At 35.1% G+C, this 21,121-nt stretch overlaps 1 protein-coding gene across 2 annotated transcripts in view; it reads right to left on the bottom strand.

The window, feature by feature from the left end:
• COL24A1 (collagen type XXIV alpha 1 chain) overlaps positions 1 to 21,121 on the bottom strand; it is a 392,639-nt gene that overhangs the window by 360,070 nt on the left and 11,448 nt on the right. For both annotated transcript variants that reach the window (XM_073787806.1, XM_073787804.1), the window contains one exon: positions 3,890 to 5,241. In XM_073787806.1, the coding sequence (XP_073643907.1) occupies positions 3,890 to 5,241 (1,352 nt within the window). The remainder of the gene's footprint in view (positions 1 to 3,889; positions 5,242 to 21,121) is intronic.

The raw sequence follows: 21,121 nt of genomic DNA, 5'->3' as shown, positions 1-21,121 counted from the left end.
GCATAAATCATCATATCACTTCTCAGAGCAATATAGAGGGCTTCACGTACATGAAAATGAGAGGAGATATGTTTCTGGATAGAGGACAAAATAAATATGGAAAGACGGTGCTGAAGATAGCAACTTAAATTTGATGTTGTGTACCACTACTTCCCTTTGCCTCTCCCTATAGAATTCTGAAGCAAATAGTGACCCAGATAGAGTTGTCTTTATTTTAAAAATGAGTAATAACCAGAAAGAAACCAGCAAGGGACCTATGCATATTGAGGGGAGGGGAAAGTGTGAGAACAGAAACATAAATTAAAAGTAGATGAAAACTGTTTACCTGAAGAGGAATCACTCCACGCACAGAGAAAAAGTTCATATAGTTCACTATAGATTCAAAAAATTTCAAGATGCTATGTTTCTACAAAATGAGAGCTCAAAGAAGAGTTATAAGACATTAAAAATAACAACCAAGGTAATAAAATGTGAGCCAGAGAGCTTAAAGATTGAAAGAGCAAAAAAGAAACAATTATAGATGAAAGCCAGGTCAGAAACAATAAAAACTGACTACAACTGAACAAATCAATTAAGGGATATGGATGTAGTTTAACTGAATTCACATAAAACAAAGTGGAAAAATGCAATCACATGGACATGACTGTAGAGAAGATAATAAATACTATCATCACAAAGGACATTTAACATATACTGGTATGCCTGAAGAATAATATAGAAAAATGCAAAAGAAAAATACCTGAGAATATAAGGAGAGACTTTTCTATAATAAGTAAAAATAATCTTCAGATCAAAAGAGTACCAGAAAAAACTGATACAGAACCTAACAGGTTTGACGAAATGAACTTCAAAGATAACAAAAGAACTGCATGGGCATACAGAGGAAAAACAGTCACCTACAAGTAGGAAAAATCAGGCTGGCCTCAGACTTCACACAGTAACATCCACTTCAAGAAGCAGTGCAGCAGTCTCTACAAAGTTCATCATTTCATCACCATTCACTCTCTCATTAGCTTTCTAAAATCTACCTTTAGACTTCTACACTATGCTGAAGTCAGATTCTCAAAGTTCAATAATGACTTTCCCATCAGAAGATCCAAAGGATTTCCTCCACTTTTTCTCAGTCCTCAGCTGTAGCTTTCAGCACTGCTGATCAATTTCTTCTCAAAACTCTCATCTTTGGCTTTTGTGATAGTATACTGTATTCTCTCCCATCTCTCTAATTACTCCGTCACATTTCTGCTTTTTTTTTCTTTCTTCTATAACCACAAAGCAAACATGGCTCATGATTTGGCTCTCGACTCTATGCCGAACTCCTTTCCTTGAAAATTATCTGACTCTATAGCTTCAACTATTGATATAATATTGACAGGAAAACTCCCATATCTATACCCCCTACTTTGACCTCTCTTTTTTACTTCAGCTTCTTCAACTCTTCCAACAGCTTACTGATTTGCCAACAGCACCTTAGATGTTTTAACTTGATTTCTTCTCCTAAAATCAACTTCCTCTCTTAATTATTGGTTTTAGTAATGGTATCACCGTTGTCTCAATCCACAGACTTAAAACCTTAGAAGCCATCTTGGATCCTCTACCTTTTTACTTGGTCCCTAGGTCCAATTAATTTCCTAGGTTTCTACCAAACCTTCCTTCAAAATATCTCTTGAATCCTACCTCTCCTTTGCATTTTCACCGCTGGCATCCTAGATAATGTCCTAGTCTTGTAACAACCAGATGATAACAGGAATTTCCTGTCTGCTCTGAGCACTGCCACCAGATTGACTTCCCTATTCATGCCTCTACTTAGAAACCTACAGAATTCCCCACTGAGAACCAAGATAAAGTTAGAACTATCAGTTTGAAAATTAAGACCTCTACAACCTGTCCACATCTGTCTTGGGTCTTATATTTGTCTAACATTATTCAGCCTAATATCATGAAAGAGTTTGAGCTTTAGAGGCAGAAAACCTGGGTCAAAATCCTGGCTCTATCAATTAGCAATGTGGTTATGGACAAGTAAACTAATTCCTCTGGGCCTCAGTTTCTTAACCTGAAAAATGAGGATAATAATACCAAACTTACAAAGTTCTTTTAAGATAACAAATGTAAAGGGCATGGTAGAGTGCCTGCTACCATAGTAAAACTCAATAAATTATAACTATTTTGGTTATAGGTAACCAAAAATTAATAAGAACTCAAATTATAACTATTTTGCTGTTTCTCCTACATAAAAGATATGCCAGTTCCTTTCACCTATCAAAATCGTATCCATTCTTTGAGGCTGACGTTCTGAAAACTTTGTCCACAAGAACCTATCCTGAACACATTCAGCCTTAAGTGATCTTTCATAGGGATCCCCTCAAAAACAATTTTTCTTCCCTTTGAAAATGTGTACTCCATATACTTAGTTTGTATCTCTCAGTGACATTTAATCTTACTTGACCCTGAGATATAATTATAAATGTACTTCCTGTGTCCCCGTTACCACAATGTAAGCTCCTTCTGAGCAGTAACTCTGTTATACATACCTTGTGTTTCTGCTTTGCCCAAGCAGAGACTAAGTTAGTATCTGTTGAATATACTAATGCTGAAACAACTATTCTTGAATTTAGAGAAGAGATTAACACTCACCACTGACTTTTTTTGAAGAAAGTAAATAGCTTACATAACTGTTTAATATGACCTGCCTAATGGCTCAATTTTATTACTAATATGTTGATAATTGTCATAGCTGAAAAGTTTATTTCTCTATATTATTCAGATTTTATTAAACCCTTTAAACATTCACACTAATAAGAGTTGCTCAATACCTATCAAATCACTGAGTAATAACCGCAAAAGAAACACAAGCTCAGCAAGTGGTGTCATCTCCTATTCTATGATTTCTGGAACTAAACAAATGATTCAAATTTTATTTTCATCAAATAAAGGAAATACCTTAAGATATATTTTAGTCTGCTTGCAACCTAAAAAACAATTTCTAAAAACATATAAGTTGATTGTTTAAGGTATTCAAAAATATGAAAGGCAAAAACATAATGTTCCTAATGTGATTTTAAATAGCTTTAAATGAATTTTAAGTGATTAAAATTTTTTCAAATGTCCATCTACAATTGCACCTACATGACAAAATAATTTCAGAGCTAAAAAAAAAAATCAGTCTATTATCTCATAGTTTTACTTAGGCATTATTAAGTAAGTAACTTGGCTCTTTTTCTACTGATGGACTGATGGGCTGACTGGCTATTTTTGTATGAGGCAGATGGAACTTTTATTAATCCATAAATGTAAATTGGCTATATCATGAAAGATATAATGAAATATGTTACTGTTTACAATTCTAAGTGAAATATTTTAATTTCTATAATGTAAGGGTTTGCTTTTCCCCAGTGACCCACTATAAAATTATCTCTATCTAAAATTTTACACTCTATTTTAATTCATTTTTGATATGATTTTGTTGAAAGTATATTTAATAATGTATTTAAAGTATTTTTATTTAGTCTACTATAACTTTCATATCCTTCTCAACATGACTATGCATTAAGCCTATGGGTTTTTTTTCATAAAAAAGAATGCTGATCTATATTTAGCAGTTGAATTCCTGATTGAATTTCACCTGAACAAGAAAAGCATATAGTTTACTCACCACTTTACCAGAATTAAGTAAGCTTTTCAGCCTTCCAATAAAAACCAAAAAAAAAAAAGTACAATATTTGACCCAGGGTTGCATTCTGGTTGGATATATTATAGCAAGCATAATGTACTCATTGTAAGCCAGGGTACATCTCTAAGACAGATCTGTTCTGTACTGTTCAGCCTAGAGAATTCCTTTCAAAATGTTTGGTAAATTAGTGCATTAAGACACATTTTAAAAACAATAACTTACGGGAGGTCCAGTGTCCCCTTTTGGCCCTCTTAGATTCTCCATTTCGAGCATTGTATTAAGATCCTCATAATAATAATAATAATCATAAAGCTCAGTTTCATAGCTATTTTCGAAGGGATAAGTAGCATCAGGATCAAATTCACCTTCCTTCCTTAGATCAAGGTGATTATCCAAAGATGGCTCATCTGTCACTCTGTATAAGGTTGTGTTTAAAGTCTGTTGCAGTTCCATAAGTTCATTAGTGTGTAGATTTGCTGTGATAGCTTTCTTGACATTCTTAATTGTATCTTGTTTTATATGTGGAAGAATAGAGGATATCTTCTTAAATGGTGACAGACCAGTTACTTTATCATTATGTTGTGTGACATTGTCCAACACGTTTAGAAGAGAACTAAATTTCTCCTTGCTATTTTTCCTTGGCTCATTGAGGCTATGATGTGTCATTGGCAGGCTTAGATTTGCCTGAGTAAGTTGCTCGGTGATCATTTCTTTGGCCTGAATCACATGGTTCACAAGATCCACAGCAGAGACATTCTCTGAACGAAGAGAAGTTAACTGAGATCTTGATATCTGGTGTTCTTGTTCTTTATGCACTGCCGTAGAATCATTTCTGGAATCTAGAATGCTTCTGCCTTTGGTAAGTGTGTCCTCCGACAGTACTTTTTCACCAAATCTTTTGGGCAAGAGAGAGTTTTCTGGTATCTTAGCTGGTACAATAGTTGTATGAAGAAGGCTTGTCTCAGGGAGACACTGCTGTTTCACATATCTGCAATAGTTTGCAGACGTTTCTGCAGAAGGAATAATATCCAACTGACATACTATTCCTTCAAAATGGACAGAATTATTATTTATACTTCCCAAGGTAAACACACTGTTAGAATCAAAGGTCTGAACTTCCGAAAGAGTCTCTCTGCTAAAATATTTCTTTCCACATTCAGCAAACATTGAGACAACTTGACAGCTAACAGCAATGGCAAATGTGTGCCATTGCTCATCGTGAACACTGTAGTTGAAAAATACAGACTGCTTTCCTCCAAGGTATACCACTAATTTTTTAGGTAATAACTGTACTCCTAATTGCAGTCTATTTTTACTTCTAATGCTGAAGAGAAATGCATTGTTTACTCTATGTGACTGTAAACCAATTAATATTGTAAATGGCTGTTCTAAGTTGACTGGTAAAATTTTCACGAGAGGTGACTCAATATAAGAATCATTTGTTAAAAGGACACCCGATTCTGTTAAATGGACCCCCTGAGGTAATGGTGTAGATGATGATGGTACAGCAGTCACTGATGATGAATGTCTTACATCTTTGCCTCCAAGGCCTAGTTGATGAAGAATATCTATGCCTGGAAATTAAAAAGAGAGAGAGAAAGAGAAAGAGAGAAAGAATCTTACTCTTATGCATTCATGTGTTCATATAAATGTTTGAGTATACCTACAATCTTCCTTGTAGGTATCAACAGTAACCCCTAAAATAAACATGCTCTATCAATAACTAATTTCTAGGTAATGAGAGGTATGGAAAGGGAAAATAAAATGTTATACTCATAATCTGAAACACACACATACATACACCCCAATATCCCTAAACCCAAAATTTAATAAATGTTCTCTTATTCTTCCCAATTAGGAAACTTGTTACTCCAATGAATTACATGTTCAAAGATTCCCAGATAGTCATTTATATCTTTAATTTAGAACTTAAAATTTTATGACTTCTGTGTTAAAGAGAAACTAGGGACATACTTACAAAAAGAAATTTTTAATTTGGAAACTATTTTATAAATTAAGTTCACACAACCGTTTAAACTATAATTTTTCAGGCTGTTTTCCGTTTTACCTTCCGAGAATTTACAGGTCACATAAGAGCTCTCCCTATGCCTCATGCTTTAAGTGTGTGCTATACATAAAGTACCCAGTCACCCTGAAAACTCCTGGACAAGAGAACTTAAATTCTTACTGTTGCTGATCATTGTATTTTTTTCTCTCCCTTCTAAATTTCTGTCCCTTCCATTTTTTTCTCAGTCCTCCAGAGTAACTGTTAATCCAAACAGTTTGCGGAGTTTCTCAATATTTATTATAAAATATAGGTTTTATATACATTATATAATTATGATTTTTCTGGTTTTCATTGTAATGTTATTGATAGTATACTGCTTATCTCCCTTACCCAATTATAAACTCTTGAAGACAGATTCTATGTCTGCTTCCTTATTGGATATCTAGTATACCTGCCTTCAAATAGTTCTATAATTTCTGAATGAATGAATCTGCCCCACAGAATCTAATCAGATGTGACATTTACTTCTAGAGTTCTATAACTCTAGGACTTGTAAAAGATAATAAACTTCTCAAGGATACAGAACAGCTTAGTCAGCCATGTGATCTTTATTATTCTTTGGGTTATAAATCTCCCATTTGTATCATTGTATGTACATAATCATTTCCAACAAGAAATGTTAAAGAATTGTTCATTCATCACTATGATAAATGAGGAAAAACAAAGATTTCTGAAGATTAGCCAGCAAGGTTACACATCATCTTAACTTTCCTTTTATAGGAAATTAGTAGATATTTGATAACTCACTTTTATTACAAATCGCAAATATAGTGGCAAATGTCCACCAAAATATTCCTAAAAGCAGTTATAAATTATATGCATCTCCAGGAATTTGGGGAAATGCTTTAAAGAAGCCTCATAAAAACACACAAAAAAATCTTTGACTTCTCATGTTTTAAAATTATAATTTTTAAAAAAAATTAATTTTACTCCATAATATGGCTGTTTGTTTTAACATAAAATATGAATTACCAGCTAAATCATTCCTAATCTTCAATGAAAATTTACACTTCTGAAACATAACATACTTAAACTGTGACTTTGGGTACTCTTAACCAATGCTAATTGCTTGTAAGGATATTCTCAATCCAAGAAATAAACTATGGAAGAAACACTGCTAATGTGAAAATCACCATGCTTAAAATATATACAATAATAAAGTATGGGAAACATGATCTGGCATTCTATGATGCCAGATCAGCTATTCTTACATAAAGGAAGAGTCAAAATTATGTGGTATGATATCCAGGGCTGCTACTTGCCCAAAGAAAACCAGTCTTTGTATTTAACCCATACTATGTACTGCCTCAAATTTCTGATTCTATTAGAATGAAATTCTACTAGAAAGAGTATTATTTTAAAACTTTAGTATACATACATTTTTGATATTTATATATATACATGTACACATATATATATATATGCTTCCTTCAATTCTAATATATATGTATACATATATATTTCCTTCAATCCTATTTCTGAGTTTTAATGACAAATAGCCAGGATTTTTAAAAAATCAAATGTTTTAAAGCATTAACTACACAAAAAGCTTCTCGACTGAACCTTCCTTGCATTTCTAAAATAAAATCTACTTGACGGTTATATTTTATTCTTTTAATACCTTACTGGATTCTTCCAGAATATCTTCTGTAGACTCTCTGCATTGATATTTATGAATTAAGACTGGCCTGTGGTTTTCCTCTTATTTCCCTTATCTTTATCTGACTATAATGTTGAACTTATTTTTTATGACCCAGAACAGTTTAAATACCTTTAAGATTCTTTTCAGAAGTTAGATAAAACTCAGTTGTAAACCAAACTTATGTTGGCTTTTTCATTGATAACTCTTCATTCACCTTCCTAATTTATTCTACGTTGATTGATTTATTCTAATTTTCAACTAAATTTTTAGTCAATTTTTTAAATTTATATTTTTATATGAAATAACTTCCTTCTAGGCTTTCAAATGCATTACTCAGAGATCTTCATGTAATATTCCCTTACAATTCTTTTTGTTTCCCTATTTCTGTGGTTCTCTATATAATTTTCCAATTTTGAATATTGTGCTCTATTTTTTTTTTTAAATAAGTGGCAGAGTGGCATTCAAACCCACTCTGCATCTAGAACTCTTATTTTATTTTTGGCTGCCTTGCGTCTTCGTTGCTGCATGCAGGCTTTCTCTAGCTGCGGCGAGTGGGGGCTACTCTTCGTTGCGGTGCGCAGGCTTCTCATAGCGGTCGCTTCTCTTGCTGCGGAGCACAGGCCCTAGGCGTGTGGGCTTCAGTAGTTGTGGCACGCAGGCTCAGTAGTTGTGGCTCACAGGCTCTAGAGCACAGGCTCCATAGTCGTGGCTCACAGGCTTAGTTGCTCCATGGCATGTGGGATCTACCTGAACCAGGGATCAAACCCATGTCCCCTGCATTGGCAGGAGGATTCTTAACCACTGCTCCACCAGAGAAATCCTCTATTTGTTCTTTAGTATAACTATTGCTTATTTCAAAAGTATAGCCTTTGGATTTGTTTATCCTTTCTACTATTTTTGTCTGCTTTCTGTATCATTAATTTCTGCGTTTATCTTTATTATCTTTTCCTATTTTCATTTGGTTTATTTGATTCTTTGTCTAGTTTCTGGCAATGAGCACTTAGTTATTTATAGCACTTAAGCAATAAATTTCCTCAATACTGCTTTTGCTATATCCCATAGATTTTGATGTGATATTTTCATTTTGTGTGATATTTTCATTTTTGTAGTTTTCTAGAAACTATGCAATTTTTACTTGTATTTTCCCATTGAACCAAATGATTTCAGAGGAAATGCAAAATCTTCCAGTTAGAAGGGTTTTTGTTTGTTTTCTAATTTTGTTAGTAAAATCTAACTTAACAGAATTGTGATCAGAAGACAGTGTCTAATTTGCACTTTGGTTTTGAAACTTAGCCTAATAAATGGTCAATTTTCAATAGAGTTTGGTAAGCACTTACAAAGGTGTTTCAGGGCATAGAATTTAATACCAGTTGGCTGAACCTCATTGTTTATTTTATATCCTCTATACCCTTATTTTTATACAATTAATCTTTCATGGACTAAGAGGTAAAGAAAGTCTCATCACTATTATGTCTTTTTGGCCTTTTATCTCATGTGGTCTTAACTTTATGAATATTAATGTTATGATTGCTATGCAGAGACAGTCATAAAATTCATATATTTATTGGGTACTGCACCTTATCTGGAATTAAGACCCCTTGCCCCACTTTTTGTTTGCATTTGTCTGATATACCTTTGCCCATGCTTTTATTTTCACCTACATTGAAACACTGCTTTAGGTAAAGAGGAAGGAGTTTGTTTTGTGATCTAATCTGAAAAAAAATTTTTTGAATATAAAATTAAATCTATTTACAGTTATTGATGTGGTTTGTTTAAGCTGTCATATTTCACGTTTTCCAATTTTTAAAGTCACTATGTGCTTTGTTTCCTTTGCTTTTTGTGCTTTGTTTACTTTACTTTTGTATGTAGTTCTTTTGAAATTAGAAATGTTTGTATTTTTATTCTAAAGTTGACCTTTAAAATTATAAATGTATACAATATCCCTAGCCCTCTTTAGACATATCTATTTTTCAGTGAACAATGTTTCCTTTTCTTTTTTCTCTTTTCCCCCTTTACCACCTAATATTAGTCAATAGGATTTTCTTAGTATTTACCTTTTCATTATTAAATACTATCCTTAGAGTATTTGATTTATAAGCTTTGGATAATTTTTAATTCCCAGCTTCTGATAAGCCAATCAGCAAACTTAACCTACTTCCTGGGGTTTTTTCCCCTTTCCTCCCATTTTTTTTTAGTGGTTGTACCATTCCTATATTGTTAGTTCATATGGTATTTAGATTCTGTTTCATTCCCATATTTTCTTTTGTTAAATAGAGCCAGTCTTTTGTAGCTGTTTTCTCATTTACTTTTTGCTGAAGTTTATGTTCTATTAGCTTCATCAAGAAGGGTTCATGAGAACTTTTCCTGACTTAATTGTTAGTAGTTTTGTACCTTAATTTTCACCGAATGTAACATTCTTTGTTGGTATTTTCTTTCCTTGGATATCTTGCAGTTATGGTTCCACTGTCCTTAGGTGTTGAATGTTAGGAGAGAAAAATCTGAAGTCAGACAATTTTTTTCTCCTTCTAAGTGACTCGATTTTTTTAATAGCATACCCAAAAGATCTGTTCTTTATCTTCAAAGTACAGCGATTTTTTATTATGATATGGCTTAATATTGACCAGTCTGGATAAATGTTTCCAGGCACACAGTATGCCCATTTGTTGTATAAATTCAAGTCTCGTTTTTTTGTTTTTGGGTTTTTTTTTTAACTTCATGAATTACACCCTTGAATATTTATTTTATTTTATAGTTTCGATTTTCTCCTTCAAAAATTCCTATTATAAGTATGTTGAATCTCCACGGCCGTCCTCTATATCATTTCTCTATAAATGTTCCTTATCTTCAGTTCCATGTTTGATTTTCTCATATCTTTGTGTTTCCTATGTCTTATCTCTTCATGTTCCAATTTCATTTCGATTTGTAAAAGGGTTTTTTTCCCTACCACTTCTTTTGAGTTTTACAAGCTCACAGTTCATTTCCTTTTAATATCTTACCATCTCTTCCTTTTCCTGAGTTCTTATATTTCTGCTTTATGATCTTCCTTCAGAGGTGATTTTTTTTAATGTACGCATTCTTGTTTTTGCTGTTTTTCCCTACATTTTACCTTGTTGTGTCTTTCTATGTTCGTTTCTTATGGTTTCATAGCCCAGCAATTTACAGAAGGATGCTGCGGGAGAAGATGGAGGGCCATGCCTGCCAAATCTCAAAACCCAAAGGTTCCATTTCAGCATTACCGGAGTTTCCTTCTCAAATGGCTCCTTGATACAGCCCCACCTTCTTCTCTGAACCAAACCCAGTCCAGGAGGACTTCCACAGCCAGCCCCACTCACAACTCCTCTCTCCTTCCCCTGTATTCCCTTCCACTGGCATATACTTCAGAATGAATCCTTCACCTTAGGAAGCAGATTTTTACATTTTCTGAGCTCTGTCCCCACTGAGCCATTTAGCTATTATCTGTGATTCTTTCTTATACTTCCTTCTGGGCAGCTTCGGTCCTCCCCAGATCCTGTGACACTTGTTTTGTACAAAGGCTAAAGGTTAAGTACTTCAGGGTGTGCTCCTCACCTTCAGGAAGTTGGCTTTTGCTGGTGCTTTCTGAAATCTTACTATTGATTTTACTCCATAGGGCACCTGCTTTTCTCAGCAGATTCTGGGAGTCTGCAGATTATACCAGTCCCCTAGTTTTGGTGAAAATGCAGTTTTCAGGTTCATTTGTTATTTCATTCACCTTGTATCATTAGTAAGATATCCAGAAACAGAAATGGAAAGAAAATATCTCATGGTTTCAAGTTTATACTGAATGTCTATACTCATTTCACAGATGAAGAATCTGAGGTCCAGAGAGATTAAGTAACTTGGTCAAGGACACACAGCTAATGAACGGTAGAAATGGATTTCAGCACAGACTGACTTCAAAGTCTACCATCTTCAAAGTCTACCTGCCACATTGTCTCACAGCCACTGTATTCTCCATACCACCTCCTTTCCCTTGGCAAGCCTAATTAATCATGGCAGGGTTATTTCTCCCAACAGAAATCTCACAGTGGAAAATATTCTCTAGGTAGCCACCAGAGTTGGTATCTGATGTGAAATCTATTTGTTACTCTAGTTTTACCCTCTCCTGTCTTACTGTGAATGTTTAGCAAATCCTTTGAGTAGATGTTGACTGAAGAGAACACAGGCATACCTCAGAGATATTGCAGGTTCTGTTCCAGACCACCACAGTAAAGTCAATATCAGAATAAAGTGAGTTACACAAATTGCTTAGTTTCCCAGTGCATAATAATTTATGTTTATACTATACTGTAGTCTATTAAGTCTGCAATAGCATTATGTCTAAAAAACAATGTACATACTTTAATTAAAAACTACTTTATTGCTAAAAATTGCTAACCATCATCTGAGCCTTCAGCAAGTTGTAATCATTTTGCAAAACAGTATCAAAAACACTGATCGCGGGCTTCCCTGGTGGGGCAGTGGTTGAGAGTCCGCCTGCCGATGCAGGAGACATGGGTTTGTGCCCCGGTCCGGGAAGATCCCACATGCCATGGAGCGGCTAGGCCCGTGAGCCATGGCCGCTGAGCCTGAGCGTCCAGAGCCTGTGCTCCGCAACGGGAGAGGCCACAACAGTGAGGCCCGTGTATCACAAGAAAAAAAAAAAAAAACACTGATCGCAGGCCACAATACATAGAATGAAAAAGTTTTAAATATTGTGAGAATTACCAAAATGTGACACAGACATGAAGTGAGCAAACGCTGTTGGAAAAATGGCACCAATAGACTTGACTGAAACAGGGTTGCCACAAATCTTCAATTTGTAAAATATGCAATATCTGAGAAATGCAATAAAGTCAAGTGCAATAAAATGAGGTATGCCTGTAGAGAACTGTTAAGGATAGAAAGGCACAGACAAGAGGGTTGGGGAGAACAGGAGAAAAAAGAAAATGTCTTCTATCTGAATACAGAATTTTTACATTAATTTAAGCCTAGCCCTGGATACCACCAAATTGCAAATTTAAATTTAGATATTTGGTACTGATGAATATAGCAAGAAAAATCTTAGTTGTCTATAGTAAGTTACTTGTTTCATGAGTGGCTCTAACCAGGAAATCAATGTAGTTTGTGTCACTTAGGATATTAGTTAGTATTTAAAGAATACTCTTTATCAACAGATAAAGGCACTTTATTAGATGGCTTACATTGTTTAAAGAGTAAGAATAATAGCATTTATTAAACTGTTTCTATGTACCAAGAACTATGCTAAGAATTTTACTGTATTAAGCCACATAATTCTCATAACATAATGACGTATGTGCTATTGTTAATCCATCTGACAGTTATAAAAACAAGTCACAGAGAATTTAAATGATTTTCCCAAGGTCACCCAACTAGGAAGTTCAGAGGCAGAATTTGAATGTAGGCAGTTCTCTAGAGCCAGTCTATTAGCATGGCAACTTTTCGGAATGCATATGTAGCCTGATGGCAGAACTGACTGTATCTCCACCTATTTGCTTCTTAAACAGAATACATCGTGGTGTTGCCAAGACAACGCCTTGCTCTTTTAACTATAAACATCAAGCCTAATGACTTCATCCAAACCATGGTTTCAGTAACCACATATGCTGACTCACAAACCTCTCTTCTGGGTTTGAATAACCAATTGCCCACTGAATTTATCCAGTAGAGGTTAGTTATCCCACGAGCACTTCTAACTCAATACATTTCCCCCCAGATTCGTTCCTCTTCCTTTAGTGCGTTTCTCAGTGAAGATCCCCACTACCACACCAGGAGTCTGAGTAATATTTTTATAGCGTAAATTATATCATGGCATTCTCCTGAACAAAATTCTTCAATGGCTTCCCATCACACTAAAAGTGCAATCCAGAGTTTTACGGGGTGCATGAAACCTATGTCACCAGTTCCCTTCTTACCTATCTCATCTCTCCCTTCATTTCATCCCACCTCTGCTCCATCCAAACTGGTCTTTTCTTATTCCTTAAAACCACTAAACTCATTTTTAACTCACAGCATATACACTTATTTTTCTCTTGGCTTAGAATGCTCTAAACCCTTAGTTCATTCTGATCTAGGCTCAAATGTGACCTCCTCAGAGAGGCTCTCCCTGGCCACATTACCTAAACTATAAAACAGTTATCCTCCTTGCCCCAATAACTCTCTAACTCTAATGTCTTACTGAGCTTTATAATTTCTTCATAACACTGAAAATTTAGGGGAAAAATGTATGTATATATAAACTATTACTTGGCTCTCTAGTTGAAATGTAAGTCCTTCAGAGTAGACCTTCATCTTGTTTTACAGTAATATTCCAACAACTAGGACAATGACTAAAAACAAAGTAGGTCCACAGTATTGCTTGAATGAATTAATCAATCCAGTCATCTAACCCAGAAACCTGGTAATTATCTTTGATACTTCCCTTCCCACCCATTCTCCATATCTATTCAGTCACCAAGTCCAACACAAGCCTTAGTTAGGCTCTCTTTAGTCAGATTTTAATATTAGCCTCCTAATAGATTTCTCTGTCTCTTGTGAGACATCCTTGTCCCATCCATCATCCACACTGCTGCTAGAGAAAGCTTCCTAAAGCACAGAAGAAAATGAACGTTAGTTCATGACACCCCTTCCTACAACAACACATCAGTATTTCTCATAGCTTTTAGTACTAAACTCAATCATCTTATTTCTGCCCTCAGGCCCTTAATGATATAACCTCCTGCCTATATTTCTAGTCTCACATTCCATACCTTCCTAATAAACTTCACTGCTTGGCAATATCCTGTGCATATTATCACATATTATTGCTGGGAAGGTTGGCACTGACCATGATTCCACTGGGAAAGCATAACTGGACACTCCACATAAGGACTTTCCTAGACTCTTCTCCCTGAGTCTCTTCCCTAGACTGATTTTAATCTGTATCCTTTTGCTATAATCTACCGTAACAGAGTATAACAGATTTCATGAGTTCTGTGAGTCCTTCTAGAGCATTATTGAGCCTGAAATTGGTCTTGGGGACGGGACCCTCAAACTTGCAGTTGGTGTCAGAAGTAAGTGTGGTCTTTGGGACTGCCCCCTAATTTACACTGGTTTACACGTTTCTTCTCAATGATTTATCTTCTCACTCCACGGTAATTCCTATTCTTGATACTTAACTTTTCCTTGAATTTCTTGCCATATCAAAGCTTACAAAAACTCATTCTTTCAGAGTCCTGGTAAGTATGTCCCTCCTTGCCAAGTTTACATATCTTATAAGACTCAGTTCAAGTGTTACCTCCTCTTTAAGCCTTCAGTTCAAGTTTTGGTTTGTTGTTGTTTTGTTACATACTAATAACAAATAGATCCTTTCTCAGTATGCTAATAAAAATCAGTCTTCTAGAAACATCTTAAAATGGAAATAAATAGTTCCAGTACAGCCAGAGGCAAGGATGACCATTATTAAACTTTGTTCTGCAGAAACCTCCCAGCCAAGTCCCAGAGCTCTGGAAACCAGACTCATGCATCCCCAGGTAGAAACCTGGTGGATTCTTCTGCCAAAGAACAACACTTCCCAAGAGGAAAGACCTAGAGAAGGTGAAGTACAGAGATCCCTCAATGAAACCAATTAGTCCACCAGCCCCACTCACACACACAGAGCTTTCAGTCATCCCTTTGGTGCCCCCTTCTTCAATATTAACAGCGAGCCAGGGATCACCAAGCATGTGAGGACAACCTCTTAACAGACACGATGGAAGCAGGAAAAGGAACTTCTAGGAGACAGAGACTGGCTGTCACATTTCTTTACAGACCATGAAAAGGCCATTTACACACTTTTGCCACACCTTAGCAGCTGGCGATATGGACAGACATCTCCATTTTGGGCTTTGGATTTGAAACAAGTGATACAAAGAAACAGACAGAGGAAAATGTGTCCACCATCCAGTGGTGGCCACAGTGGCCCATACTCCTCCTGGTGAGTAGCTCTACCTATGGTCTTGGTCCGTAATTTCCCTGGTTTCTGTTCTTAGTGACCTGATTCTCTAGACTTCCTGGCAATTCTGTGAACCACAGAATAGCTTTCAAGAAAAACCTTTCTGCTTTTTAATAAACCAGAATCAATTTCAGTTGCTCACCCTCAAGCACCTATCTTACACTGATCTCCAAATTATATTGTTAGGTGAAAAGCAATATGATAAGTATAATATCATTCAAATAAAAGCAAAAGCTATCTACCAAAAAAAAAATCAGTCTTCTAAGCCTGCAAGTCTAATGCTCAGATATAGGCACAGACACCAACCTGACTTGCCTTTCATTTGAAACCTATATAATAAGCAGTATGATATTATCACTAGCTAGGAGAAAAGAGAGACAGGTAGAGGGAAGATGAGAGGGAGGTGCAAAGAGAGACAGACAGGAAGTGGGGGGAGAAAGGGAGACAAAAAGGAGAAATTGCGTCTCCGTAGGTGCTGAAACTCTGACTCATACCCAAGCATTTGACTCACTCCAGTGGCTATATAATTGACTCTGTGGTGGAGTAGAGTATATGCCTAAAGAAACAGACATGGGAGAGCCAATGGTTACACTTGTTTTTACAAGTACAGAGAGCCAAAGAACCATTTTACCTGTCAACATTCAACAATATTCTATCACAAACTGGAGGAACAAGGGTAGTATTATGGTTACCTTTCAAAATGTAAGGATTCTTTCATTTCTTAGAAATTAGTAGCTTAAAAGATTTATCAATTTTTAGTTAAAAAATAGAGTAATATCATTTAAGAGTGTAATAAATTACAGTATTAGTGCATTATTAATTAACTAAATTAATACAAAAAGCACTTAATTTTAACAAATTCTCACTGTTTAAAATTTTCATGTATCTGGGTCAGTTAAGTCACCAAAGCTATGTTCTTTCTAGTTTGTAGGAATGAAAAAATAAAATGATTGTTTAAAATAAAATCAGAGTTGTACATGAGGAAGATCATACAGGCTTCAATATACTTTTCTCCTTGCCAATTTACCCAGATTGACTAAATAACTAAGCAAGTGCCTAATATCCACTTCCCATTGTTCTATATAGCCTCACCCAAATCGTCTGGGCCAGAATTAAGACTCAAATATAGGCTTCTTGAATTCCAGCTCACTGAGTTAAGGAACTAAAGGAAGTTGTGTAAAACCAACTATTTTATTTTATTTTTTCAATATCATCAGTATATAGAAAAAGGAAAGGATCCAGAGTATTTTTTTCTACTAAACTTTATCGTATGCTCGTCATGTATATAATAGTCATGCACTAAGCACTTTACATGTGTTCTCATTTTACCCACAACAACCTATGTAGTAAGAATTATTATCATCCTCACTTTTAAATTTCTGATATTGAGGCTCAAAGTATGTAAGGAACTTGCTCAAGGTCACGTAACTGGTAGGCACTGGAACCTGGGCATAAACCCAGGATTCTGGCTCCAGAATACCTGTGCACCACTGTCACTGGGTATGTTAGAAGAGGAAATTTTGACTTTACAGTATTCTTGGGCTTCCCTGGTGGCACAGTGGTTGAGAGCCCGCCTGTCGATGCAGGGGACACGGGTTCGTGCCCGGTCTGGGAAGATCCCACATGCCGCAGAGCGGCTGGACACGTGAGCCATGGCCGCTGAGCCTGCGCATCCGGAGCCTGTGCTCCGCAACAGGAGAGGCCACAGCAGTAAGAGGCCCGCGTACCAAAAAAAAAACCCAAAAAACAGTATTCTTAATGTAAGTACATCTATTTTGGATAAAGAAATAAAAGCAACTTATTTATAAAATGAGAAATGAAGCTTTAACCTATGTGTAAAATTGTTGGTTAAGTGTCCATAAGGGGTTTTGGCAGAAAATGCTTGGAGTTACTGCAACTAGAATGAGTTGCTTCTTACAACAAACACATTTTTGGGTTAATTTCCACAGAAAATACTCTTCTTGGAGACACGCATTTTACACAGAGATTTCTACAGCTGTGGTTTGCACACCTAGGGATCATGAACCTGAGGAGTGCTGTGTATGTTGACAATTAGCTTACATCTCATATGGTGTAAGGTATCACACAGAGGTGTTGCAACTACGCCTACCTCACTGGCAGCCAGCCCACCAACAGAGTTATAAGGAGACTGTATCATATAAGAAAAGGGAACTTTCTGTCAAATCCTTGGAAAACTCAGTCTTAAATAATTTTTTCTTGAAATAGAATCATCTATTCATTTGGTTATACCTAAACCTCGGCTATAAAAGAAAGATTTATATTTATGAACAGGATATTTTAATGGTTTTCTTAGCTGTGCTAAAAGTTAAAGGAAGAACTGAAAACATGGCAAATAACAGATGTTTATCTCTGCATAGTCTTAAAGTCTCACTAAAATGAGAATAAGGAAATGTGGTTTAAAACTACCTAGGCAAAGTGAAAGGGTAGAAGAAACAACAGATAAGAGATATCAACGAATTTTTGAAAGATGAAAAACACATGAAGGAATTAGAGCTGACGAACACTAAGGGCTTTAAGAAGGAAGTGCTAATGATGGGCAGGCCAGTTCACACTTCAAAGTCCTGAAAAGGCTCAACAACTGAAGGCTCCAAATCACTGAATTCAGGAAAGAAGCATGAGGCATCATATGGGAGAGAGGGGAGGGTCTGAAAATCTGTATAAGAAGCTTTGAGAGCAAAACTGCAGATTAGAGCTTTCTTATGTAGAAACACTGAATCAATCCTAGCAGAAGAGGGAAAAGAAGCGCCATAATGAGAACAAGGGAATTCAGTAAAAATCTACATACTAAATGGTGAGACAGCAACTCCCCGCCTCCCAAGAACCTCTTTGTATCATTTAACTCCAATAACAGTGGCAACCAGGATTATATTCTACAAGTAAGAAATTGAAGGATTCTTCTCTAAAGAAACTGGACAGCCTTAGACACTTGCGGTCCAACAACGAGATGGTCAGCAATGTTCATTTATGACGCTCTATGTAGAATATACCAGTTAACAAGCCCACCCATGCAAAAAGAGTTTCCAAGCATAATTTTATTGCCTTGCTTTTAAATGATAACACAGGTAATATAGACTTATGAAGAATTTTTCCAACATAATAGACCAAAGCAAACCAAAATTTGTGGGAAACAAAGACAATACAGGGAGCAGAATAAAAGTTCAAAAAAATTTTTATCTTTGGAAAGCTGAGTAGATATTATACCAAAGAAACAAGAACAAAATGTTTTTTTTTCTCCCTCCCTTCCCCCAAAATGTTATTTTTTAAGATGCAATCTGAGTGAAAAATCTCTTAAAATTTTAAATGCAGCACAAGTAAATAATTTAAATATTTGGGAATAGTGACTCATGAAAATCTGATATAAAATGTAAAGAAAACAAAAATGGGAAATCGGAGCTAAAAATAAGAAAATACGGAGTTCAATCCAGATCCAATATCTGACCAATAGAACTTATAGAAAGAAGAAATAAATATGTCAGAGAGAAAAAAACTAACACAGGAAAATTCCCAGAAAAATGAAAGATATTTCCCCATTGAAAAGGCCTAATGACTACCCATCAGAATAACTTGAAAAAACACGTTATTGCAAAATTTCAAAATATCAAGGATAAACAGCTGATCTTAAGGTTTAAAGTGGAAAATTAAAAGGTCATACATAAAGAATCAAGAATTAGCATAACATCAGATTTTTTAAGTGCAAGCCAGAAGACAATGGATGGAAGTCTTTAAAATTCTGAGAGACAACTATTTACAGCCTAAAATTCTATACCCACCCAAACTACCCTCAAGCATATGGGTGAAATAAACACATTCTCAGAAATGCAATGATGCAAGAAGTATAACACCTAAGTACACATTCTCAGGATGCTATTGGATGATATGCTCCACTCAAATTAGGAAATGGACAATGCAAAAGGAAAATATGAGTTCCAAGATACTGGATCTAACACAGATGAGAGGCATCAAATTTACAAGAAGCTTAGACAGCTACCAATCCATGGCAGAACAGAATCTTAGCTTCCAGAAGAAATATCTCCAAGAAAAAAAACTCAAATGGTTAGAGTATTTGGTGTATTTGTAATAAAATAGTTTTCAAAGAAGTTTTAAAATTCTTTTGGAGTATCTAAGAATTAGTCATAGTGCCATAGAAAACAAAACAAACAACAAAAAAAGGAGGAAAACTATACAGAGAGGATAGAAGAAAAGAAGAGAGTGAAGAGGAGGCATAGAATGGTGTAAAAATGTTAAACTCTCTTCATCAAAAATAGGAAGTCAATACAATATACAAGCATATTATTAAGAACTATGGAGAGTAAAACCAAAAGAAAGTTTGGGTAAAGGATTGCAAGACTAGGTAAGGTCAAGGGATATTATTTTCTGTTATATATTTTGTAGCACAACTTGACTTTTTAAACTATATACTTGTATTACTTTTTTTAAGTTTGGGCAACTATCATAAGCACCAATAAATATTTATATTTATTTCTGAGAAGTCTAATTTGGGATCATCTCTAGCTCAAGTATACATATTCAGCAGTATTAAGGTTGCAAATGATATTTGTAATCACTATCAAATCACAATTTCTCTGAAAATGTTTTTATAACCTCCTGATTAGATATTATATTATTGTATCATGCCAATTCAACAATAAACTATTTTAGGAAAACAGTACTTCTAAGTTTCTAATAACATACCACTACTTTCATTTCATTTTTGTGCTCAAAAGTACTAAATTTTATAAAGTCAAAGAGGTTTTTAAAATATTTTTTTTGTTAAGAACTCAAAATAAAATTTTATGAAGTCTGAAAAGATGTTCACCCTGAAATAAAAAAGCACATTTTGTATTCTGTAAATGAAATCTTAAGGTTGAAAGAAATATTTCTTTCATTTACTCCTTTCATTGCTTCTGACTTTTTTAAAAAAAATCTATTAATAAATATTCAGCTTTCCTTATATCTTTCTTTGGGTTTTTAATATTTGGATAATGACACATTTTGTAAATTATTAAACTCATAACACTAACAGATGACAACTGTAAAGCAAAGGGTATGTGTAATGGAAAGAAGTAGGGTTTTTTTTGATGTTTTTTTTGGGTCAGACTTGACAGGCCCAAATTCAGCTCTTAGCTGGGCAAGCCCCTTCCTTGGGCCTCAGTTTCTTCATCTATGATACTACCCTACAGGTTCATTACGAGGATTAGAATCACATATGTAAAATTCCAGCAAATGACAAGACACAAAATAGATATTTAATAATGACAATTATCATCTTTATATTCTCTCTTGTCCAAGAGGCTTAATTTTAAAGAATTTGTAGACTTTATAGTCTAAATACCTGAGTTCAAATCTTGGTTCTTCCATTTATTAGCCTGCAACCCTTGGGGTAGTTATTTATTCTTCTTAATCTTGGTTTCAGCAATTCATGGGCATAATTATAAAAACCCTGCAATGAGGTAGTGATGAAGAAAATGTATATTCTACTAGCACAGTGACTGGTAACATAAGTTCTCAGAAACTAACAGTAATGATAGCAAGAAGTTAAGAGAGAGTTTCTCTCCTCTTCTTGGCTACTTAAAGCAAACTAAAGCAACAGAAATGACTTGGTCAAAAATAGCATTTATGAAGTTACATGTGACCTGATTTAATGATCTTCCCATAAAAGACAGTTAGAAAATGCCTTCCGTGATACCTTTTAATTCATATATGTGGTATTCGACAGAATACTTAACGTTATGC

The sequence above is a fragment of the Tursiops truncatus genome, chromosome 1, assembly GCF_011762595.2.
Source record: "Tursiops truncatus isolate mTurTru1 chromosome 1, mTurTru1.mat.Y, whole genome shotgun sequence".
Classification (NCBI taxonomy): domain Eukaryota; kingdom Metazoa; phylum Chordata; class Mammalia; order Artiodactyla; family Delphinidae; genus Tursiops; species Tursiops truncatus.
The sequence above is the reverse complement of the archived record's forward strand: the minus strand, read 5'-3'. Positions and strand labels throughout refer to the sequence as shown.